This window comes from Coregonus lavaretus (assembly GCF_964263955.1).
Source record: "Coregonus lavaretus genome assembly, contig: HAP1_SCAFFOLD_329, whole genome shotgun sequence".
NCBI classification, from domain to species: domain Eukaryota; kingdom Metazoa; phylum Chordata; class Actinopteri; order Salmoniformes; family Salmonidae; genus Coregonus; species Coregonus lavaretus.
The window spans coordinates 397,080-423,901 of NW_028160267.1; the positions used below are offsets into that span (position 1 = coordinate 397,080).

Consider the following 26,822-nt stretch of genomic DNA (forward strand, 5'->3'; position numbering starts at 1 on the left):
CCCTCAAAATTGTCAAAGACTCCAGCCACCCTAGTCATAGACTGTTCTCTCTGCTACCGCACGGCAAGCGGTACCGGAGCGCCAAGTCTAGGTCCAAAATACTTCTCAACAGCTTCTACCCCCTTAACCATAAGACTCCTGAACAGCTAATCATGGCTACCCGGACTATTTGCACTGCCCCCCCACCCCCCTCTATTACTCTGCTGCTACTCTGTTTATTTTCTATGCATAGTCACTTTAACTCTACCCACATGTACATATTACCTCAACTACCTCAACTAGCCGGTGCCCCCCGCACATTGACTCTGCACCGGTACCCCCCTGTATATACCCTCCCTACTGTTATTTCCCATTGACTCTGCACCGGTACCCCCCTGTATATAGCCTCCCTACTGTTATTTCACATTGACTCTGTACCGGTACCCCCTGTATATAGCCTCCCTACTGTTATTTCCCATTGACTCTGTACCGGTACCCCCTGTATATAGCCTCCCTACTGTTATTTCCCATTGACTCTGTACCAGTACCCCCCTGTATATAGCCTCCCTACTGTTATTTCACATTGACTCTGTCCCGGTACCCCCTGTATATAGCCTCCCTACTGTTATTTCACATTGACTCTGCACCGGTACCCCCCTGTATATAGCCTCCCTACTGTTATTTCCCATTGACTCTGTACCGGTACCCCCCTGTATATAGCCTCCCTACTGTTATTTCCCATTGACTCTGTCCCGGTACCCCCCTGTATATAGCCTCCCTACTGTTATTTCCCATTGACTCTGTCCCGGTACCCCCTGTATATAGCCTCCCTACTGTTATTTCCCATTGACTCTGTACCGGTACCCCCCTGTATATAGCCTCCCTACTGTTATTTCCCATTGACTCTGTCCCGGTACCCCCTGTATATAGCCTCCCTACTGTTATTTCCCATTGACTCTGTACCGGTACCCCCCTGTATATAGCCTCCCTACTGTTATTTCCCATTGACTCTGTCCCGGTACCCCCTGTATATAGCCTCCCTACTGTTATTTCCCATTGACTCTGTCCCGGTACCCCCCTGTATATAGCCTCCCTACTGTTATTTCCCATTGACTCTGTCCCGGTACCTCCTGTATATAGCCTCCCTACTGTTATTTCCCATTGACTCTGTCCCGGTACCCCCCTGTGTATATAGCCTCCCTACTGTTATTTCCCATTGACTCTATACCGGTACCCCCTGTATATAGCCTCCCTACTGTTATTTCCCATTGACTCTGTACCGGTACCCCCTGTATATAGCCTCCCTACTGTTATTTCCCATTGACTCTGTACCGGTACCCCCTGTATATAGCCTCCCTACTGTTATTTCCCATTGACTCTGTCCCGGTACCCCCTGTATATAGCCTCCCTACTGTTATTTCCCATTGACTCTGTACCGGTACCCCCTGTATATAGCCTCCCTACTGTTATTTCCCATTGACTCTGTCCCGGTACCCCCCTGTATATAGCCTCCCTACTGTTATTTCCCATTGACTCTGCACCGGTACCCCCCTGTATATAGCCTCCCTACTGTTATTTCCCATTGACTCTGCACTGGTACCCCCTGTATATAGCCTCCCTACTGTTATTTCCCATTGACTCTGTACCGGTACCCACTGTATATAGCCTCCCTACTGTTATTTCCCATTGACTCTGTACCGGTACCCCCCTGTGTATATAGCCTCCCTACTGTTATTTCCCATTGACTCTGTACCGGTACCCCCCTGTGTATAGCCTCCCTACTGTTATTTCCCATTGACTCTGTACTGGTACCCCCTGTATATAGCCTCCCCACTGTTATTTCCCATTGACTCTATACCGGTACCCCCTGTATATAGCCTCCCTACTGTTATTTCCCATTGACTCTGTACCGGTACCCCCTGTATATAGCCTCCCTACTGTTATTTCCCATTGACTCTGTACCGGTACCCCCTGTATATAGCCTCCCTACTGTTATTTCCCATTGACTCTGTCCCGGTACCCCCTGTATATAGCCTCCCTACTGTTATTTCCCATTGACTCTGTACCGGTACCCCCTGTATATAGCCTCCCTACTGTTATTTCCCATTGACTCTGTCCCGGTACCCCCCTGTATATAGCCTCCCTACTGTTATTTCCCATTGACTCTGCACCGGTACCCCCCTGTATATAGCCTCCCTACTGTTATTTCCCATTGACTCTGCACTGGTACCCCCTGTATATAGCCTCCCTACTGTTATTTCCCATTGACTCTGTACCGGTACCCCCTGTATATAGCCTCCCTACTGTTATTTCCCATTGACTCTGTACCGGTACCCCCCTGTGTATATAGCCTCCCTACTGTTATTTCCCATTGACTCTGTACCGGTACCCCCCTGTGTATAGCCTCCCTACTGTTATTTCCCATTGACTCTGTACTGGTACCCCCTGTATATAGCCTCCCCACTGTTATTTCCCATTGACTCTGTACCGGTACCCCCTGTATATAGCCTCCCTACTGTTATTTCCCATTGACTCTGTCCCGGTACCCCCCTGTATATAGCCTCCCTACTGTTATTTCCCATTGACTCTGTACCGGTACCCCCCTGTATATAGCCTCCCTACTGTTATTTCCCATTGACTCTGTACCGGTACCCCCTGTATATAGCCTCCCTACTGTTATTTCCCATTGACTCTGTACTGGTACCCCCTGTATATAGCCTCCCTACTGTTATTTCCCATTGACTCTGTACCGGTACCCCCCTGTGTATATAGCCTCCCTACTGTTATTTCCCATTGACTCTGTACCGGTACCCCCCTGTGTATAGCCTCCCTACTGTTATTTCCCATTGACTCTGTCCCGGTACCCCCCTGTATATAGCCTCCCTACTGTTATTTCCTATAGCCTCTGTACCGGTACCCCCTGTATATAGCCTCCCTACTGTTATTTCCCATTGACTCTGTCCCGGTACCCCCTGTATATAGCCTCCCTACTGTTATTTCCCATTGACTCTGTCCTGGTACCCCCCTGTATATAGCCTTCCTACTGTTATTTCCCATTGACTCGGTACCGGTACCCCCCTGTATATAGCCTCCCTACTGTTATTTCCCATTGACTCTGTCCCGGTACCCCCTGTATATAGCCTCCCTACTGTTATTACACATTTACTCTGTACCGGTACCCCCCTGTATATAGCTTCCCTACTGTTATTTCCCATTGACTCTGTCCCGGTACCCCCTGTATATAGCCTCCCTACTGTTATTTCCCATTGACTCTGTACCAGTACCCCCCTGTATATAGCCTCCCTACTGTTATTTCCCATTGACTCTGTCCCGGTACCCCCTGTATATAGCCTCCCTACTGTTATTTCCCATTTACTCTGTACCGGTACCCCCCTGTGTATAGCCTCCCTACTGTTATTTCCCATTGACTCTGTACCGGTACCCCCTGTATATAGCCTCCCTACTGTTATTTCCCATTGACTCTGTCCCGGTACCCCCCTGTATATAGCCTCCCTACTGTTATTTCCCATTGACTCTGTACCGGTACCCCCCTGTATATAGCCTCCCTACTGTTATTTCCCATTGACTCTGCACCGGTACCCCCCTGTATATAGCCTCCCTACTGTTATTTCCCATTGACTCTGTACCGGTACCCCCTGTATATAGCCTCCCTACTGTTATTTCCCATTGACTCTGTACCGGTACCCCCTGTATATAGCCTCCCTACTGTTATTTCCCATTGACTCTGTACCGGTACCCCCTGTATATAGCCTCCCTACTGTTATTTCCCATTGACTCTGTACCGGTACCCCCTGTATATAGCCTCCCTACTGTTATTTCCCATTGACTCTGTACCGGTACCCCCCTGTATATAGCCTCCCTACTGTTATTTCCCATTGACTCTGTACCGGTACCCCCTGTATATAGCCTCCCTACTGTTATTTCCCATTGACTCTGTCCCGGTACCCCCCTGTATATAGCCTCCCTACTGTTATTTCCCATTGACTCTGTACTGGTACCCCCCTGTGTATATAGCCTCCCTACTGTTATTTCCCATTGACTCTGTACCGGTACCCCCTTGTGTATAGCCTCCCTACTGTTATTTCCCATTGACTCTGTCCCGGTACCCCCTGTATATAGCCTCCCTACTGTTATTTCCCATTGACTCTGTCCCGGTACCCCCCTGTATATAGCCTCCCTACTGTTATTTCCCATTGACTCTGTCCCGGTACCCCCCTGTATATAGCCTCCCTACTGTTATTTCCCATTGACTCTGTACCGGTACCCCCCTGTATATAGCCTCCCTACTGTTATTTCCCATTGACTCTGTCCCGGTACCCCCCTGTATATAGCCTCCCTACTGTTATTTCCCATTGACTCTGTACCGGTACCCCCCTGTGTATATAGCCTCCCTACTGTTATTTCCCATTGACTCTGTACCGGTACCCCCTTGTGTATAGCCTCCCTACTGTTATTTCCCATTGACTCTGTCCCGGTACCCCCTGTATATAGCCTCCCTACTGTTATTTCCCATTGACTCTGTCCCGGTACCCCCCTGTATATAGCCTCCCTACTGTTATTTCCCATTGACTCTGTCCCGGTACCCCCCTGTATATAGCCTCCCTACTGTTATTTCCCATTGACTCTGTACCGGTACCCCCCTGTATATAGCCTCCCTACTGTTATTTCCCATTGACTCTGTACCGGTACCCCCTGTATATAGCCTCCCTACTGTTATTTCCCATTGACTCTGTCCCGGTACCCCCCTGTGTATATAGCCTCCCTACTGTTATTTCCCATTGACTCTGTACCGGTACCCCCTGAATATAGCCTCCCTACTGTTATTTCCCATTGACTCTGTACTGGTACCCCCTGTATATAGCCTCCCTACTGTTATTTCCCATTGACTCTGTACCGGTACCCCCTGTATATAGCCTCCCTACTGTTATTTCCCATTGACTCTGTCCCGGTACCCCCCTGTATATAGCCTCCCTACTGTTATTTCCCATTGACTCTGTACCGGTACCCCCCTGTGTATATAGCCTCCCTACTGTTATTTCCCATTGACTCTGTACCGGTACCCCCTTGTGTATAGCCTCCCTACTGTTATTTCCCATTGACTCTGTCCCGGTACCCCCTGTATATAGCCTCCCTACTGTTATTTCCCATTGACTCTGTCCCGGTACCCCCCTGTATATAGCCTCCCTACTGTTATTTCCCATTGACTCTGTACCGGTACCCCCTTGTGTATAGCCTCCCTACTGTTATTTCCCATTGACTCTGTACCGGTACCCCCTGTATATAGCCTCCCTACTGTTATTTCCCATTGACTCTGTACCGGTACCCCCTGTATATAGCCTCCCTACTGTTATTTCCCATTGACTCTGCACCGGTACCCCCCTGTATATAGCCTGTATATTGACTCTGTCCCGGTACCCCCTGTATATAGCTTCCCTACTGTTATTTCCCATTGACTCTGTACCGGTACCCCCCTGTATATAGCCTCCCTACTGTTATTTCCCATTGACTCTGTCCCGGTACCCCCTGTATATAGCCTCCCTACTGTAATTTCCCATTGACTCTGTACCGGTACCCCCTGTATATAGCCTCCCTACTGTTATTTCCCATTGACTCTGTCCCGGTACCCCCCTGTATATAGCCTCCCTACTGTTATTTCCCATTGACTCTGTACCGGTACCCCCTGTATATAGCCTCCCTACTGTTATTTCCCATTGACTCTGTACCGGTACCCCCCTGTATATAGCCTGTATATTGACTCTGTCCCGGTACCCCCTGTATATAGCTTCCCTACTGTTATTTCCCATTGACTCTGTACCGGTACCCCCCTGTATATAGCCTCCCTACTGTTATTTCCCATTGACTCTGTCCCGGTACCCCCTGTATATAGCCTCCCTACTGTTATTTCCCATTGACTCTGTACCAGTACCCCCTTGTATATAGCCTCCCTACTGTTATTTCCCATTGACTCTGTACCGGTACCCCCTGTATATAGCCTCCCTACTGTTATTTCCCATTGACTCTGTACCGGTACCCCCTGTATATAGCCTCCCTACTGTTATTTCCCATTGACTCTGTACCGGTACCCCCTTGTATATAGCCTCCCTACTGTTATTTCCCATTGACTCTGTACCGGTACCCCCTGTATATAAAACATAATAATAATATGCCATTTAGCAGACGCTTTTATCCAAAGCGACTTACAGTCATGCGTGCATACATTTTTTTTTGTGTATGGGTGGTCCCGGGGATCGAACCCACTACCTTGGCGTTACAAGCGCCGTGCTCTACCAGCCTCCCTACTGTTATTTCCCATTGACTCTGTACTGGTACCCCCCTGTATATAGCCTCCCTACTGTTATTTCCCATTGACTCTGTACTGGTACCCCCTGTATATAGCCTCCCTACTGTTATTTCCCATTGACTCTGTACTGGTACCCCCCTGTATATAGCCTCCCTACTGTTATTTTCCATTGACTCTGTACTGGTACCCCCTGTATATAGCCTCCCTACTGTTATTTCCCATTGACTCTGTACTGGTACCCCCTGTATATAGCCTCCCTACTGTTATTTCCCATTGACTCTGTACTGGTACCCCCTGTATATAGCCTCCCTACTGTTATTTCCCATTGACTCTGTACTGGTACCCCCTGTATATAGCCTCCCTACTGTTATTTCCCATTGACTCTGTACTGGTACCCCCCTGTATATAGCCTCCCTACTGTTATTTCCCATTGACTCTGTACCGGTACCCCCTGTATACAGCCTCCCTACTGTTATTTCCCATTGACTCTGTACTGGTACCCCCTGTATATATAGCCTCCCTACTGTTATTTCCCATTGACTCTGTACCAGTACCCCCCTGTATATAGCCTGTATATAGCCTCTGTACCAGTACCCCCCTGTATATAGCCTCCCTACTGTTATTTCCCATTGACTCTGTACCGGTACCCCCTGTATATAGCCTCCCTACTGTTATTTCCCATTGACTCTGTACTGGTACCCCCTGTATATAGCCTCCCTACTGTTATTTCCCATTGACTCTGTACTGGTACCCCCTGTATATAGCCTCCCTACTGTTATTTCCCATTGACTCTGTACTGGTACCCCCTGTATATAGCCTCCCTACTGTTATTTCCCATTGACTCTGTACTGGTACCCCCTGTATATAGCCTCCCTACTGTTATTTCCCATTGACTCTGTACTGGTACCCCCCTGTATATAGCCTCCCTACTGTTATTTCCCATTGACTCTGTACCGGTACCCCCTGTATACAGCCTCCCTACTGTTATTTCCCATTGACTCTGTACTGGTACCCCCTGTATATATAGCCTCCCTACTGTTATTTCCCATTGACTCTGTACCAGTACCCCCCTGTATATAGCCTGTATATAGCCTCTGTACCAGTACCCCCCTGTATATAGCCTCCCTACTGTTATTTCCCATTGACTCTGTACCGGTACCCCCTGTATATAGCCTCCCTACTGTTATTTCCCATTGACTCTGTACTGGTACCCCCCTGTATATAGCCTCCCTACTGTTATTTCCCATTGACTCTGTACTGGTACCCTCTGTATATAGCCTCCCTACTGTTATTTCCCATTGACTCTGTACTGGTACCCCCCTGTATATAGCCTCCCTACTGTTATTTTCCATTGACTCTGTACTGGTACCCCCTGTATATAGCCTCCCTACTGTTATTTCCCATTGACTCTGTACTGGTACCCCCTGTATATAGCCTCCCTACTGTTATTTCCCATTGACTCTGTACTGGTACCCCCTGTATATAGCCTCCCTACTGTTATTTCCCATTGACTCTGTACTGGTACCCCCTGTATATAGCCTCCCTACTGTTATTTCCCATTGACTCTGTACTGGTACCCCCCTGTATATAGCCTCCCTACTGTTATTTCCCATTGATTCTGTACCGGTACCCCCTGTATATAGCCTCCCTACTGTTATTTCCCATTGACTCTGTACTGGTACCCCCTGTATATATAGCCTCCCTACTGTTATTTCCCATTGACTCTGTACCAGTACCCCCTGTATATAGCCTCCCTACTGTTATTTCCCATTGACTCTGTACCGGTACCCCCTGTATATAGCCTCCCTACTGTTATTTCCCATTGACTCTGTACTGGTACCCCCCTGTATATAGCCTCCCTACTGTTATTTCCCATTGACTCTGTACTGGTACCCCCTGTATATAGCCTCCCTACTGTTATTTCCCATTGACTCTGTACCAGTACCCCCCTGTATATAGCCTCCCTACTGTTATTTCCCATTGACTCTGTACCGGTACCCCCTGTATATAGCCTCCCTACTGTTATATCCCATTGACTCTGTACCGGTACCCCCTGTATATAGCCTCCCTACTGTTATTTCCCATTGACTCTGTACTGGTACCCCCTGTATATAGCCTCCCTACTGTTATTTCCCATTGACTCTGTACTGGTACCCCCTGTATATAGCCTCCCTACTGTTATTTCCCATTGACTCTGTACTGGTACCCCCTGTATATAGCCTCCCTACTGTTATTTCCCATTGACTCTGTACTGGTACCCCCCTGTATATAGCCTCCCTACTGTTATTTCCCATTGACTCTGTACCGGTACCCCCTGTATATAGCCTCCCTACTGTTATTTCCCATTGACTCTGTACTGGTACCCCCTGTATATATAGCCTCCCTACTGTTATTTCCCATTGACTCTGTACCAGTACCCCCCTGTATATAGCCTGTATATAGCCTCTGTACCAGTACCCCCCTGTATATAGCCTCCCTACTGTTACTTTATTTTACTGCTGCTCTTTAGTTATCTGCTTTTCTCTTTTTTTACTTAACACTTTAAAAATATATATGCATTGTTTGTTAAGGGCTTGTAAGTAAGCATTTCATTGTAATGTCTACACCTGCTGTATTCGGCGCATGTGGCAAATAAAATTTGATTTGATTTGACAAAGCAAAAACAGGTTTTTAGAAATGTTCTCAAATGTATACAAAATTAAAAACTGAAATATCACATTTACATAAGTATTCAGACCCTTTCCTCAGTACTTTGTTGAAGCACCTTTGGCAGCGATTACAGCCTTGAGTCTTCTTGGGTATGGGGATTTCTCGCATTCTTCTCTACAGATCCTCTCAAGCTCTGTCAGGTTGGATGGGGAGCATCGCTGCACAGCTATTTTCATGTCTCTCCAGAGATGTTCGATCTGGTTCAAGTCCGGCTCTGGCTGGGCCACTCAAGGACATTCTGAGACTTGTCCCGAAGCCACTTCTGCGTTGTCTTGGCTGTATGCTTAGGGTCGTTGTCCTGATGGAAGGTGAACCTTTGCCCCAGCCTGAGGTCCTGAGCGCTCTGGAGCAGGTCATCAAGGATCTCTCTGTACTTTGCTCCGTTCATCTTTCCCTCGATCCTGACTAGTCTCCCAGTCCCTGCCGCTGAAAAACATCCCCACAGCATGATGCTGCCACCACCATGCTTCACCGTAGGGATGGTGCCAGGTTAACCAACACCTCCCTGACCAAGGCCCTTCTCCCCCGATTGCTCAGTTTGGCCGGGTGGCCAGCTCTAGGAAGAGTCTTGGTGGTTCCAAACTTCTTCCATTTAAGAATGATGGAAGCCACTGTGTTCTTGGGGACCTTCAATGCTGCAGACATATTTTGGTATCCTTCCCCAGATCAGTGCCTCGACACAATCCTGTCTCTGAGCTCTACGGACAATTCCTTCAACCTCATAGCTTGGTTTTTGCTCTGACATGCACTGTCAACTGTGGGACCGTATATAGACAGGTGTGTGCCTTTCCAAATCATGTCCAATCAATTGAATTTACTACAGGTGGACTCCAATCAAGTTCTAGAAACATCTCAAGGATGATCAATGGAAACAGGATGCACCTGAGCTCAATTTCGAGTCTCATAGCAAAGGGTCTGAATACTTATGTAAATAAGGTATTTCTGTTTTTAATTTTTAATACATAAGCAAACATTTTTAAAACCTGTTTTCGCTTTGTCATCAGGGGTATTGATGAGGAAAACATTTTATTTAATCCATTTTAGAATAAGGCTGTAACGTAACAAAATGTGGAAAAAGTCAAGGGGTCTGAATACTTTCCGAATGCACTGTAGCGTGTGACTTATTCTATTCAGATATTTTCTCAAGTATGCACTACAGTTACAAACCACAAAGATTAAAGTGGAGACCAGTAATTGTGTTTTTCTGTGTGAAAAACAGCTGTGGGTTGTGAGACTGACATTGTCTGCGTCTCTGTGAGGGGGGCAGGTGTGCCCTCTGGAAGCGTTCGGTAGCATCCTGGACTCTCTGTTTACGTTGTTGTAGGATGTTGTCCCTCAGCCTCTGTTCCTGGACGTCCCACTGCTTCCTCCTCTCCTCCAGAACCCTGCATGGAGAACACAGAGAATCCATTACAGACTGGTCCCAGATCTGTTTAACCAACTCCTCTCCTCCAGAACCCTGCATGGAGAACACAGAGAATACATTACAGACTGGTCCCAGATCTGTTTAACCAACTCCTCTCCTCCAGAACCCTGCATGGGGAACACAGAGAATCCATTACAGACTGGTCCCAGATCTGTTTAATCAACCCTTCTCTTATTATCATAGTCATAACGAGAATATATAGACTGGTCCCAGATCTGTACTTTAGCCAACTCCTCTGACTAGCATTAGCAAATAGGATTTAACCTGGTCCCAGTTCCATCAAGATTGATTATAGTGATCTTTTTAAGCCCCACAGGAAACTGAGTCCATTCCTTTAAGGTCCATTCTCAGCAGTCATTAAATAGTTAAAGGAACCACTCCTGTGACAACTGGTTGGTTTAGAGATGGAAAAGGAGAAGAACATATCAGGCTTCTCACAACAGACACTTTTATCTAAAGCGACTGACAGTCATGTGTGGATGCATATGTGTGGGTGGCCCCAGCGAGAATCGAACCCACAACCTTTGGCGTTGCGAGCGCCATGCTCTACCGACTGAGCCACACAGGATCACAACAAAAGTGGTCACATGGGCACCTTGGTTTATGGCAACAAAAAAAAACAATATGATGATTTCTCCCAGGAAGACTTCGCTTGGCTAGTCTGTAAATGTTCCTTCTATAGAAGTCAAAGAACGAATGAAGTAGGTTAATGTTCATTAATCTCTCTCTCACACACACACACACGCACACGCACACACGCACGCGGAGTGACTCTATAACACCTCATCAGGTAGTGTTGTCCTTAGAAACCCTGACGCTGACTCAATCCTCCTCCTGTCCTGTCAGTGGTTTCTGGAGCTCTCCACATTTAGCCTGGAAGGGTAGAAGTCAGGGATTTGTACGGTGTGCATGTGTGTTGTCATGTTGTCACTGTACCTCCCCTCTGGCCCTGTGGTTGACACTCCCAGCGTCACCACTCCAGTAGTCTAGCCAGACCTTACAGCGTCACCACTCCAGTAGTCTAGCCAGACCTTACAGCGTCACCACCCCAGTAGTCTATACAGACCTTACAGCGTCACCACTCCAGTAGTCTAGCCAGACCTTACAGCGTCACCACTCCAGTAGTCTATACAGACCTTACAGCGTCACCACTCCAGTAGTCTAGCCAGACCTTACAGCGTCACCACTCCAGTAGTCTAAGCCAGACCTTACAGCGTCACCACTCCAGTAGTCTAGCCAGACCTTACAGCGTCACCACTCCAGTAGTCTAGCCAGACCTTACAGCGTCACCACTCCAGTAGTCTATACAGACCTTACAGCGTCACCACTCCAGTAGTCTAGCCAGACCTTACAGCGTCACCACTCCAGTAGTCTAGCCAGACCTTACAGCGTCACCACTCCAGTAGTCTAAGCCAGACCTTACAGCGTCACCACTCCAGTAGTCTAGCCAGACCTTACAGCGTCACCACTCCAGTAGTCTAGCCAGACCTTACAGCGTCACCACTCCAGTAGTCTAGCCAGACCTTACAGCGTCACCACTCCAGTAGTCTAGCCAGACCTTACAGCGTCACCACTCCAGTAGTCTAGCCAGACCTTACAGCGTCACCACTCCAGTAGTCTAGCCAGACCAGCCCTGACCTGCAGTTGGCTCATTACCAGGAGGTCTATTTCAAGACAGGATAAAATCCTGCTGACAACGACGACAGCACATTGTTGAATAACTGGATCTGTCCTCCTCTAGTTAGCTTTACCCAAAAAGAACAACATTTACACCATTATATAGATCCATTAGTAGTGCACTAAATAGGGCAGAAACATTAGTTGCACTTGGACAGAGAGATGGACTGGAGGCATACGCTAGTAGAAGGAGGGTGCTAATTAGGTGGTCCAAGCCAAGGGACACTTTAGAACATGGGACATCTACCTCATTACCTTGTTGGCTTTTAGTTAGGCTATGCTTTGAGATATGGCCTACGGTTGTTAAGTTATAGCCTGGTCTCAGATCAGTTTGTGCTGTCTTGTCAACTCATATGGTCATTGTCATGCCACGTGACAATGACCATAGAGGCTATGATTTAAGCATTAAAAAAACGTAGGTATAGAAACTTACTTCCGTCTTCGGTTGGTCTCCAGGGAGAAGCAGCGAGCCCGGGCCCTGCATGACTTCTGCTCCTCCACCAGGACATGTCGGTCATCTTCACACACCCCGTCGGCTCCTATCCTGCTGGTTCTGACATCAGGCCCGGTTAAGGTGTTTATGCTGATTGTGTCATTATAGGTACAACTCATACAATAGAACTAAGATGTACATGCCTACTTTCATATGCAAAAAAATGCACCCGCCCTACTTTTTGGCATGCAACAACAGCAGCACCTATTCCAACTCCTCTTCTGTTAAGCCTAGCTTCAGCTTAAACGCAATGTTTTATGTAGGCTAGGCCTAGTTGCAGAACAAAAATGTCAAAGTAGAATATTTATAGTCAGAATCATGTGAATTAATTCCAACCCAATTAGGCCTATTTAGCTAGTGTACAAAGAAAAAACATGAACACAGTATCAATCTACCTGTCTGCCTGGCAGTCTGTCTGTCCAAAAATATAACCATTAGGATCTAAACTAGCCATCTAGCCAGCTTATTTGCTGTAGGTAACGGTTACAAAACACACTACCTAAGGTTACGTTTCCCACTGATCTAACGTTAGCTAAGCTAGGCTATATTAGCAACGCCAATGTTGTGCAAGGTATACGAGTAGAAGAAGTTGTCCTTCAGAGCTTGCATTTTAGGAAGCTGCCGACAAGCTTACCAATAACACCCACAGTCTTCATCCGACAAGTTCAGGATTTGACTCCAACAAAAAACAGACAGAGATTCTAGCTAACAGTGACCCAGCTATCTTAACGTTAAGGTCCCAGTCACTGCTTTCCCGTTCATTTCGCCGCATGCAATATCGAATCCGAATGGCAACTTCTTCAGTTATCCCCCCACCAGGAAACAAGGATCCACAGCTGAGCTTTTAATTAAGCAAGTCAATAAAGCAAGTTAGCGTTTTTGTAGCTGAATGTATTTCTACAGCTGAGTCTGAGTCTGTGTACAACAGCCCACGCCACGTTGGCAACCGAGGACGCGCTTCCTTGACAACGGAAAAGAATATAAAAGGTTGGGGTTTCTGCGCGCATACAGGAGCTGGCCAGCAGGCGGCGCCTCTTTTACAGTGTTCAACTGTAGTCAGGCTACTTAATAATAATAATAATAATAATAATAATAATAATAATAATGTTATAATAATAATAATATAATAATAATAATAATAATGATATAAAAAAATAAAAAATAAAAATAATATAAAAATAATATCCACTCCAGTAGTCTAGCCAGACCTTACAGAGATATAGAGGTCAACGTGGGGGCAGCCTGATGAAACTACAGAGATATAGCGGCCAACGTGGGGGCAGCCTGATGAAACTACAGAGATATAGAGGTCAATGTTTCATCAGGCTGCCCCCACGTTGACCTCTATATCGCAGCTTTTCCTCTTCTGGTGTCGGGGATTAGGGCCTTGTCCCGACTCGTTGAACCATAATTCTTCATCAAAAATCGAGGTTAGTGATCGCTGTTCTGATGTCCAGAAGCTCTTTTCGGTCATAGGAAACGATGGCGGAAACATTATGTACAAAAACAGTTAAAGGTGCAATATGCAGAAATCGCTCCGCCATTTCCTGGTTGCTAAAATTCGAATAGTTTTCTATTTAATTAAAAATATTATTATATTATATTATATTATTATTATTATAAAATGTAAAATGTCTGTTTATGTGACAAAACAAGCAATGTATAGTGTGGAGAATCATTGTACCATCTAAACCGCTGTGAAATATATTTTAATTAAACCAATAATATTGTATTTAACCCCTTACAGCTGTCTGAAGCTGGTTTACAAAACCGTAAGTAAAAGACACAAAAAACTAAACTTAAGAACGAAAAGCATAAAAATAGCACACATAGAACAGATCTACAGCTTCTTAGACTTGCTTTGAATGAGTGGCAGATCTATAACACATATTTCTATGTGAATTTGGTCGTCACCCAAAAAGTGACATATTGCAGCTTTAAGATCAGAGCAAAAAAACACACAAAGTAGCATAATTGGTCATGAGCCCATAAAACGGCTGCTATACATGCCAGCGCCATTCAATAGCAATATGGATGAGATGTATGTGCATTTGACAATTATGTGCATAAAATCTTTTATGTGCAGTTTAGTTGATTAGGTCCATAGGTTGGATCAACCATTATATGGGTTCAACATTGGTTGAATCATGCTTATTGGAATATCAGGTTAAAACTAGACTCTGATATCCACGTGCACTGGCTGCAGAGTAAAAAAAAAAATGCATGACACTGAGTGTGTGAGTAAGTGTGTGGGGCAGGGAGCTGGTGTTTAAGTGTCCCGGTGGTGTTAGCGAAACACGGCAGGCATCAGAGAGCTGTGCGTCACTCCATCTTCAACAGGTCCTCCGTAGCTCAGCTGGTAGAGCACGGCGCTTGTAACGCCCAGGGTAGTGGGTTTTATCCCCGGGACCACCCATACACACAAAAAAAATTTATGCACGCATGACTGTAAGTCGCTTTGGATAAAAGCGTCTGCTAAATGGAATATTATTATTATTATTATTATTATTATTATTATTATTATTATTATTATTATATTATTATTATTATTATTATTATTATTATTATTATTATATTATTATATTATTATTGTTGTTATTATTATTATTATTATTATTATATCATTATTAGATATAGAGGCCAACGTGGGGGCAGCCTGATGAAACTACAGAGATATAGAGGTCAATGTGGGGGCAGCCTGATGAAACTACAGAGATATAGAGGTCAACGTGGGGGTAGCCTGATGAAACTACAGAGATATAGAGGTCAACGTGGGGGCAGCCTGATGAAACTACAGAGATATAGAGGTCAACGTGGGGGCAGCCTGATGAAACTACAGAGATATAGTGGCTGACGTGGGGGCAGCCTGATGAAACTACAGAGATATAGCGGCCAACGTGGGGGCAGCCTGATGAAACTACAGAGATATAGAGGTCAATGTGGGGGCAGCCTGATGAAACTACAGAGATATAGAGGTCAACGTGGGGGCAGCCTGATGAAACTACAGAGATATAGAGGCCAACGTGGGGGCAGCCTGATGAAACTACAGAGATATAGAGGCCAACGTGGGGGCAGCCTGATGAAACTACAGAGATATAGAGGCCAACGTGGGGGCAGCCTGATGAAACTACAGAGATATAGAGGTCAACGTGGGGGCAGCCTGATGAAACTACAGAGATATAGCGGCCAACGTGGGGGCAGCCTGATGAAACTACAGAGATATAGAGGTCAATGTTTCATCAGGCTGCCCCCACGTTGACCTCTATATCGCAGCTTTTCCTCTTCTGGTGTCGGGGATTAGGGCCTTGTCCCGACTCGTTGAACCATAATTCTTCATCAAAAATCGAGGTTAGTGATCGCTGTTCTGATGTCCAGAAGCTCTTTTCGGTCATAGGAAACGATGGCGGAAACATTATGTACAAAAACAGTTAAAGGTGCAATATGCAGAAATCGCTCCGCCATTTCCTGGTTGCTAAAATTCGAATAGTTTTCTATTTAATTAAAAATATTATTATATTATATTATATTATTATTATTATAAAATGTAAAATGTCTGTTTATGTGACAAAACAAGCAATGTATAGTGTGGAGAATCATTGTACCATCTAAACCGCTGTGAAATATATTTTAATTAAACCAATAATATTGTATTTAACCCCTTACAGCTGTCTGAAGCTGGTTTACAAAACCGTAAGTAAAAGACACAAAAAACTAAACTTAAGAACGAAAAGCATAAAAATAGCACACATAGAACAGATCTACAGCTTCTTAGACTTGCTTTGAATGAGTGGCAGATCTATAACACATATTTCTATGTGAATTTGGTCGTCACCCAAAAAGTGACATATTGCAGCTTTAAGATCAGAGCAAAAAAACACACAAAGTAGCATAATTGGTCATGAGCCCATAAAACGGCTGCTATACATGCCAGCGCCATTCAATAGCAATATGGATGAGATGTATGTGCATTTGACAATTATGTGCATAAAATCTTTTATGTGCAGTTTAGTTGATTAGGTCCATAGGTTGGATCAACCATTATATGGGTTCAACATTGGTTGAATCATGCTTATTGGAATATCAGGTTAAAACTAGACTCTGATATCCACGTGCACTGGCTGCAGAGTAAAAAAAAAAATGCATGACACTGAGTGTGTGAGTAAGTGTGTGGGGCAGGGAGCTGGTGTTTAAGTGTCCCGGTGGTGTTAGCGAAACACGGCAGGCATCAGAGAGCTGTGCGTCACTCCATCTTCAACAGGTCCTCCGTAGCTCAGCTGGTAGAGCACGGCGCTTGTAACGCCCAGGGTAGTGGGTTTTATCCCCGGGACCACCCATACACACAAAAAAAATTTATGCACGCATGACTGTAAGTCGCTTTGGATAAAAGCGTCTGCTAAATGGAATATTATTATTATTATTATTATTATTATTATTATTATTATTATTATTATTATTATTATTATATTATTATTATTATTATTATTATTATTATTATTATTATTATTATATTATTATATTATTATTGTTGTTATTATTATTATTATTATTATTATATCATTATTAGATATAGAGGCCAACGTGGGGGCAGCCTGATGAAACTACAGAGATATAGAGGTCAATGTGGGGGCAGCCTGATGAAACTACAGAGATATAGAGGTCAACGTGGGGGTAGCCTGATGAAACTACAGAGATATAGAGGTCAACGTGGGGGCAGCCTGATGAAACTACAGAGATATAGAGGTCAACGTGGGGGCAGCCTGATGAAACTACAGAGATATAGTGGCTGACGTGGGGGCAGCCTGATGAAACTACAGAGATATAGCGGCCAACGTGGGGGCAGCCTGATGAAACTACAGAGATATAGAGGTCAATGTGGGGGCAGCCTGATGAAACTACAGAGATATAGAGGTCAACGTGGGGGCAGCCTGATGAAACTACAGAGATATAGAGGCCAACGTGGGGGCAGCCTGATGAAACTACAGAGATATAGAGGCCAACGTGGGGGCAGCCTGATGAAACTACAGAGATATAGAGGCCAACGTGGGGGCAGCCTGATGAAACTACAGAGATATAGAGGTCAACGTGGGGGCAGCCTGATGAAACTACAGAGATATAGAGGTCAACGTGGGGGCAGCCTGATGAAACTACAGAGATATAGCGGCCAACATGGGGGCAGCCTGATGAAACTACAGAGATATAGAGGTCAACGTGGGGGCAGCCTGATGAAACTACAGAGATATAGAGGTCAACGTGGGGGCAGCCTGATGAAACTACAGAGATATAGCGGCCAACGTGGGGGCAGCCTGATGAAACTACAGAGATATAGAGGCCAACGTGGGGGCAGCCTGATGAAACTACAGAGATATAGAGGCCAACGTGGGGGCAGCCTGATGAAACTACAGAGATATAGAGGTCAACGTGGGGGCAGCCTGATGAAACTACAGAGATATAGAGGTCAACGTGGGGGCAGCCTGATGAAACTACAGAGATATAGAGGTCAACGTGGGGGCAGCCTGATGAAACTACAGAGATATAGAGGTCAACGTAGGGGCAGCCTGATGAAACTACAGAGATATAGAGGTCAACGTGGGGGCAGCCTGATGAAACTACAGAGATATAGAGGTCAACGTGGGGGCAGCCTGATGAAACTACAGAGATATAGAGGTCAACGTGGGGGCAGCCTGATGAAACTACAGAGATATAGAGGTCAACGTGGGGGCAGCCTGATGAAACTACAGAGATATAGAGGTCAACGTGGGGGCAGCCTGATGAAACTACAGAGATATAGAGGTCAACGTGGGGGCAGCCTGATGAAACTACAGAGATATAGAGGCCAACGTGGGGGCAGCCTGATGAAACTACAGAGATATAGAGGCTGACGTGGGGGCAGCCTGATGAAACTACAGAGATATAGAGGCCAACGTGGGGGCAGCCTGATGAAACTACAGAGATATAGAGGTCAACGTGGGGGCAGCCTGATGAAACTACAGAGATATAGAGGTCAACGTAGGGGCAGCCTGATGAAACTACAGAGATATAGAGGTCAACTTGGGGGCAGCCTGATGAAACTACAGAGATATAGTGGTCAACGTGGGGGCAGCCTGATGAAACTACAGAGATATAGAGGCCAACGTGGGGGCAGCCTGGTGAAACTACAGAGATATAGAGGTCAACGTGGGGGCAGCCTGATGAAACTACAGAGATATAGAGGCCAACGTGGGTGCAGCCTGATGAAACTACAGAGATATAGAGGTCAACGTGGGGGCAGCCTGATGAAACTACAGAGATATAGAGGTCAACGTAGGGGCAGCCTGATGAAACTACAGAGATATAGAGGTCAACTTGGGGGCAGCCTGATGAAACTACAGAGATATAGAGGTCAACGTGGGGGCAGCCTGATGAAACTACAGAGATATAGAGGCCAATGTGGGGGCAGCCTGGTGAAACTACAGAGATATAGAGGTCAACGTGGGGGCAGCCTGATGAAACTACAGAGATATAGAGGCTGACGTGGGGGCAGCCTGATGAAACTACAGAGATATAGAGGCCAACGTGGGGGCAGCCTGATGAAACTACAGAGATATAGAGGCCAACGTGGGGGCAGCCTGATGAAACTACAGAGATATAGAGGTCAACGTGGGGGCAGCCTGATGAAACTACAGAGATATAGAGGTCAACGTGGGGGCAGCCTGATGAAACTACAGAGATATAGAGGTCAACGTGGGGGCAGCCTGATGAAACTACAGAGATATAGCGGCCAACATGGGGGCAGCCTGATGAAACTACAGAGATATAGAGGTCAACGTGGGGGAAGCCTGATGAAACTACAGAGATATAGAGGTCAATGTGGGGGCAGCCTGATGAAACTACAGAGATATAGAGGTCAACGTGGGGGCAGCCTGATGAAACTACAGAGATATAGAGGTCAACGTAGGGGCAGCCTGATGAAACTACAGAGATATAGAGGTCAACGTGGGGGCAGCCTGATGAAGCTACAGAGATATAGAGGTCAACGTGGGGGCAGCCTGATGAAACTACAGAGATATAGAGGTCAACGTGGGGGCAGCCTGATGAAACTACAGAGATATAGAGGTCAACGTGGGGGCAGCCTGATGAAACTACAGAGATATAGAGGTCAACGTGGGGGCAGCCTGATGAAACTACAGAGATATAGAGGTCAACGTGGGGGCAGCCTGATGAAACTACAGAGATATAGAGGCCAACGTGGGGGCAGCCTGATGAAACTACAGAGATATAGAGGCTGACGTGGGGGCAGCCTGATGAAACTACAGAGATATAGAGGCCAACGTGGGGGCAGCCTGATGAAACTACAGAGATATAGAGGTCAACGTGGGGGCAGCCTGATGAAACTACAGAGATATAGAGGTCAACGTAGGGGCAGCCTGATGAAACTACAGAGATATAGAGGTCAACGTGGGAGCAGCCTGATGAAACTACAGAGATATAGAGGTCAACGTGGGGGCAGCCTGATGAAACTACAGAGATATAGAGGCCAACGTGGGGGCAGCCTGGTGAAACTACAGAGATATAGAGGTCAACGTGGGGGCAGCCTGATGAAACTACAGAGATATAGAGGCCGAAGTGGGGGCAGCCTGATGAAACTACAGAGATATAGAGGCCAACGTGGGGGCAGCCTGGTGAAACTACAGAGATATAGAGGTCAACGTGGGGGCAGCCTGATGAAACTACAGAGATATAGGGGTCAACGTGGGGGCAGCCTGATGAAACTACAGAGATATAGAGGTCAACGTGGGGGCAGCCTGATGAAACTACAGAGATATAGAGGTCAACGTGGGGGCAGCCTGATGAAACTACAGAGATATAGAGGTCAACGTGGGGGCAGCCTGATGAAACTACAGAGATATAGAGGCCAACGTGGGGGCAGCCTGATGAAACTACAGAGATATAGAGGCTGACGTGGGGGCAGCCTGATGAAACTACAGAGATATAGAGGCCAACGTGGGGGCAGCCTGATGAAACTACAGAGATATAGAGGTCAACGTGGGGGCAGCCTGATGAAACTACAGAGATATAGAGGTCAACGTAGGGGCAGCCTGATGAAACTACAGAGATATAGAGGTCAACGTGGGGGCAGCCTGATGAAACTACAGAGATATAGAGGTCAACGTGGGGGCAGCCTGATGAAACTACAGAGATATAGAGGCCAACGTGGGGGCAGCCTGGTGAAACTACAGAGATATAGAGGTCAACGTGGGGGCAGCCTGATGAAACTACAGAGATATAGAGGCCGAAGTGGGGGCAGCCTGATGAAACTACAGAGATATAGAGGCCAACGTGGGGGCAGCCTGGTGAAACTACAGAGATATAGAGGTCAACGTGGGGGCAGCCTGATGAAACTACAGAGATATAGAGGTCAACGTGGGGGCAGCCTGATGAAACTACAGAGATATAGAGGTCAACGTGGGGGCAGCCTGGTGAAACTACAGAGATATAGAGGCCAACGTGGGGGCAGCCTGATGAAACTACAGAGATATAGAGGTCAACGTGGGGGCAGCCTGATGAAACTACAGAGATATAGAGGCCAACGTGGGGGCAGCCTGATGAAACTACAGAGATATAGAGGCCGAAGTGGGGGCAGCCTGATGAAACTACAGAGATATAGAGGTCAACGTGGGGGCAGCCTGATGAAACTACAGAGATATAGAGGTCAACGTGGGGGCAGCCTGATGAAACTACAGAGATATAGAGGCCAACGTGGGGGCAGCCTGATGAAACTACAGAGATATAGAGGCCAACGTGGGGGCAGCCTGATGAAACTACAGAGATATAGAGGCCAACGTGGGGGCAGCCTGATGAAACTACAGAGATATAGAGGCCAACGTGGGGGCAGCCTGATGAAACTACAGAGATATAGAGGCCAACGTGGGGGCAGCCTGATGAAACTACAGAGATATAGCGGCCAACGTGGGGGCAGCCTGATGAAACTACAGAGATATAGAGGCCAACGTGGGGGCAGCCTGATGAAACTACAGAGATATAGAGGTCAACGTGGGGGCAGCCTGATGAAACTACAGAGATATAGAGGTCAACGTGGGGGCAGCCTGATGAAACTACAGAGATATAGAGGTCAACGTGGGGGCAGCCTGATGAAACTACAGAGATATAGCGGCCAACATGGGGGCAGCCTGATGAAACTACAGAGATATAGAGGTCAACGTGGGGGCAGCCTGATGAAACTACAGAGATATAGAGGTCAACGTGGGGGCAGCCTGATGAAACTACAGAGATATAGCGGCCAACGTGGGGGCAGCCTGATGAAACTACAGAGATATAGAGGCCAACGTGGGGGCAGCCTGATGAAACTACAGAGATATAGAGGCCAACGTGGGGGCAGCCTGATGAAACTACAGAGATATAGAGGTCAACGTGGGGGCAGCCTGATGAAACTACAGAGATATAGAGGTCAACGTGGGGGCAGCCTGATGAAACTACAGAGATATAGAGGTCAACGTGGGGGCAGCCTGATGAAACTACAGAGATATAGAGGTCAACGTAGGGGCAGCCTGATGAAACTACAGAGATATAGAGGTCAGCGTGGGGGCAGCCTGATGAAACTACAGAGATATAGAGGTCAACGTGGGGGCAGCCTGATGAAACTACAGAGATATAGAGGTCAACGTGGGGGCAGCCTGATGAAACTACAGAGATATAGAGGTCAACGTGGGGGCAGCCTGATGAAACTACAGAGATATAGAGGTCAACGTGGGGGCAGCCTGATGAAACTACAGAGATATAGAGGTCAACGTGGGGGCAGCCTGATGAAACTACAGAGATATAGAGGCCAACGTGGGGGCAGCCTGATGAAACTACAGAGATATAGAGGCTGACGTGGGGGCAGCCTGATGAAACTACAGAGATATAGAGGCCAACGTGGGGGCAGCCTGATGAAACTACAGAGATATAGAGGTCAACGTGGGGGCAGCCTGATGAAACTACAGAGATATAGAGGTCAACGTAGGGGCAGCCTGATGAAACTACAGAGATATAGAGGTCAACGTGGGGGCAGCCTGATGAAACTACAGAGATATAGAGGTCAACGTGGGGGCAGCCTGATGAAACTATAGAGATATAGAGGTCAACGTGGGGGCAGCCTGATGAAACTACAGAGATATAGAGGTCAACGTGGGGGCAGCCTGATGAAACTACAGAGATATAGAGGTCAACGTGGGGGCAGCCTGATGAAACTACAGAGATATAGAGGTCAACGTGGGGGCAGCCTGATGAAACTACAGAGATATAGAGGTCAACGTGGGGGCAGCCTGATGAAACTACAGAGATATAGAGGCCAACGTGGGGGCAGCCTGATGAAACTACAGAGATATAGAGGCTGACGTGGGGGCAGCCTGATGAAACTACAGAGATATAGAGGCCAACGTGGGGGCAGCCTGATGAAACTACAGAGATATAGAGGTCAACGTGGGGGCAGCCTGATGAAACTACAGAGATATAGAGGTCAACGTAGGGGCCATGGGCGGTGTGTTCAATAGGGCGATATGGGCGACGCACTGCCAAACGGGAAAAGGAAGGGATTTTTTTTCTAATCAATGATATCATGGCAACAGTAGTTCAGTGTTCACGTCTGATCTGCCAGCCACTAAATGTCCAATCAGGCTAAAGTCGTGCTTCAAATGTCCCCGCCCGTTTTGGGGCGATTTCAGTCAGGTTGAAAATCGCCCAGAAGTCTCTCATAGCCTCTAATGTAAAATATTTTTTTTTCAAATTTCTGAGCTTTCAATACATTCTCTATGGGTGTCTGAGGGCTTGCACTTACGCGCTTTCGTCATACGTAACGTAACGTAACCATGAACGGCAGACAGCAACGCTTGGACAGCGACTGGTGTAACCGACATGCACCATCTTTCAGAAAAGATTAAGAAAAATGAACTGTCAAAGACCCACATTGATAGCTGTTTGAGATTGTCTGCTTTGGTGAGAGTGAATATTGCCACTCAACTGGATGAGGGATACAGGCTAGCTGTCCGCCGCCACAACGATGAGGTTAGCAACAGCAGAGTCGTGAACACTGTCTACGAGAATCGAGACGACCTCATAGAATGTTTTGAAGCCATCCGGACGGGTTCATTGGGTTCATTTGACCAGCCCACCGTACCAGAAGCTACAGAATAAGGACATCGATGCTGTCTTTATCAAACGTGCCCTCGACAGCTTCGCAAGCAGTGTGCAGGCCATAAGGTAAGATAAAGATTAAACAATATCATTCGATCTTTCTCAAAGCAGAGCTTTATTTGAAAATGTATGCATGAAAGGAGACTGCATTTGTGTTTGAAATTACATTATTGTCATTATATATGGCCAGTGGTGTAATCTATCTTATTTTATATACTATGTGTACTGTACAGTGGTGCTCATAAGTGTATGAACACATTCTAAAGCTGACTAAAAAGAGGAATAAAAAAATAAAAAAATCTGTTCATGTTCATTTTTACAAATCTATACAATTGGCCAGAATATGGTTGTTCATATTTACAAATCTATACAATTGGCCAGAATATGGTTGTTCATTTTTACAAAGCCATACATATTGTTTATGCAGTGTTGAGGAATGTGAAAGAACACCCTTGATTATTTTTACTGTGATAACTTATTTTGCTTTTGTAAGCCAACACTTTTGAGATCAGTCAATAAATGCTTCTGGTATTGACTGATATGCTGCCCCTGTCTTCATGTTGTTGCTGGACATATCTTTTTAAAAATGTGTGTAGGTCACCTAAATCATCAGAAAAATTGCCCCTCCTGAGAATTTTTTCAGGAGCCGCCACTGGTAGGGGCAGCCTGATGAAACTACAGAGATATAGAGGTCAACGTGGGGGCAGCCTGATGAAACTACAGAGATATAGAGGTCAACGTGGGGGCAGCCTGATGAAACTACAGAGATATAGAGGCCAACGTGGGGGCAGCCTGGTGAAACTACAGAGATATAGAGGTCAACGTGGGGGCAGCCTGATGAAACTACAGAGATATAGAGGCCAACGTGGGGGCAGCCTGATGAAACTACAGAGATATAGAGGCCAACGTGGGGGCAGCCTGGTGAAACTACAGAGATATAGAGGTCAACGTGGGGGCAGCCTGATGAAACTACAGAGATATAGAGGTCAACGTGGGGGCAGCCTGATGAAACTACAGAGATATAGAGGCCAACGTGGGGGCAGCCTGATGAAACTACAGGGATATAGAGGCCAACGTGGGGGCAGCCTGATGAAACTACAGAGATATAGAGGCCAACGTGGGGGCAGCCTGATGAAACTACAGAGATATAGAGGCCAACGTGGGGGCAGCCTGATGAAACTACAGAGATATAGAGGCCAATGTGGGGGCAGCCTGATGAAACTACAGAGATATAGCGGCCAACGTGGGGGCAGCCTGATGAAACTACAGAGATATAGAGGTCAATGTGGGGGCAGCCTGATGAAACTACAGAGATATAGAGGCCAACGTGGGGGCAGCCTGATGAAACTACAGAGATATAGAGGCTGACGTGGGGGCAGCCTGATGAAACTACAGAGATATAGAGGCCAACGTGGGGCAGCCTGATGAAACTACAGAGATATAGCGGCCAACGTGGGGGCAGCCTGATGAAACTACAGAGATATAGAGGTCAATGTGGGGGCAGCCTGATGAAACTACAGAGATATAGAGGCCAACGTGGGGGCAGCCTGATGAAACTACAGAGATATAGAGGCCAACGTGGGGGCAGCCTGATGAAACTACAGAGATATAGCGGCCAACGTGGGGGCAGCCTGATGAAACTACAGAGATATAGAGGTCAATGTGGGGGCAGCCTGATGAAACTACAGAGATATAGAGGCCAACGTGGGGGCAGCCTGATGAAACTACAGAGATATAGAGGCCAACGTGGGGGCAGCCTGATGAAACTACAGAGATATAGAGGTCAATGTGGGGGCAGCCTGATGAAACTACAGAGATATAGAGGCCAACGTGGGGGCAGCCTGATGAAACTACAGAGATATAGAGGTCAATGTGGGGGCAGCCTGATGAAACTACAGAGATATAGAGGCCAACGTGGGGGCAGCCTGATGAAACTACAGAGATATAGAGGCCAACGTGGGGGCAGCCTGATGAAACTACAGAGGAGAGTAAACCAACCCTCTCCTCTTCTTCTACTGGTGAATGTACAATCACTGGAGAACAAACAGGATGAGCTCCGTTCCAGACTATTCTATCAACGGGACCTGAAGAACTGTGATATCCTATGCTTCGCGGGGTCATGGCTTAAATGAGAACATGGTTAATATAAATCTAGCTGGTTTTTCTATGCATCGGCAGGACAGAACAGCAGCGTCTTGTAAACTCAAGGGCGGGGTTGTGTGTCTCTTTGTTAACAACAGCTTGGTTAATCAAATCTCCCCATTCCGGCTCAATTTGGCATGCCTTCTCAAACAGCTACAACTGTATCCAGTATTCACACATCAAGTCTTCTCTTGAGTTGTGCTCAGGGATGGAACAACTGTTGAACATCTGAGCTTGTGGTTGAGTGAGTGAGGGAGGGAGGGAGGGAGGGAGGGAGGGAGGGAGTGAGGGAGGGAGGGAGGGAGGGAGTGTGTGTGTGTGGGGGGGGTGTAGGTCAGTCTAGAGGTGGAAGGGGAGAGAGGGGTAGATGTGTTTGTGGGGGAGGGGTGTGGAGAATGCATGTATGCAGCCCACATCTGTTGCTATGGGGTAATGATGTTAGGGACAGTATAGGATGAATCCCAATAATTGCCAGTCCTGGTTATACAAACCTTCGTACGGAATGCCTACATTATTACTCATATTATTAGTCAATTGTGGAAATAAATTAAGATCTGCTAGATTTTTTCATATATATATATTTTTTAATAACTATATACGATACAACCAAGGCGAAGGCGTTGGAAATGCTTTTGGCTGTTAATCTGCTTCTGTTCTGTAGGTGTCCAAGCTCTTCTCTGTCCTGGCACCCCAATGGTGGAACCAGCTTCCCCCTGAAGCTCTTCTCTGTCCTGGCACCCCAATGGTGGAACCAGCTTCCCCCTGAAGCTAGGACAGCAGAGTCCCTGCCAGTCTTCCCAAAACATCTGAAACCCTACCTCTTCAAAGAGTATCTTAAATAATCCTCCTCCTCACCTCGACCCCCCGCCCCCCCCCCAAAAATAAATAATTGATTAACCAGCACT

The 26,822-nt window shown here is 46.6% G+C and overlaps 1 protein-coding gene across 1 annotated transcript in view; it reads right to left on the minus strand.

The window, feature by feature from the left end:
* LOC311121968 (centrosomal protein of 126 kDa-like) overlaps positions 1-13,215 on the minus strand; it is a gene marked incomplete at both ends in the record, with an annotated part of 39,398 nt that extends 26,183 nt beyond the window's left edge. The window contains 3 exons of the mRNA XM_084196398.1: positions 10,250-10,395; positions 12,547-12,660; positions 13,184-13,215. Coding sequence (XP_084052524.1) covers positions 10,250-10,395; positions 12,547-12,660; positions 13,184-13,215 — 292 coding nt within the window. The remainder of the gene's footprint in view (positions 1-10,249; positions 10,396-12,546; positions 12,661-13,183) is intronic.
* Between the last annotated feature and the right edge of the window lie 13,607 nt (positions 13,216-26,822).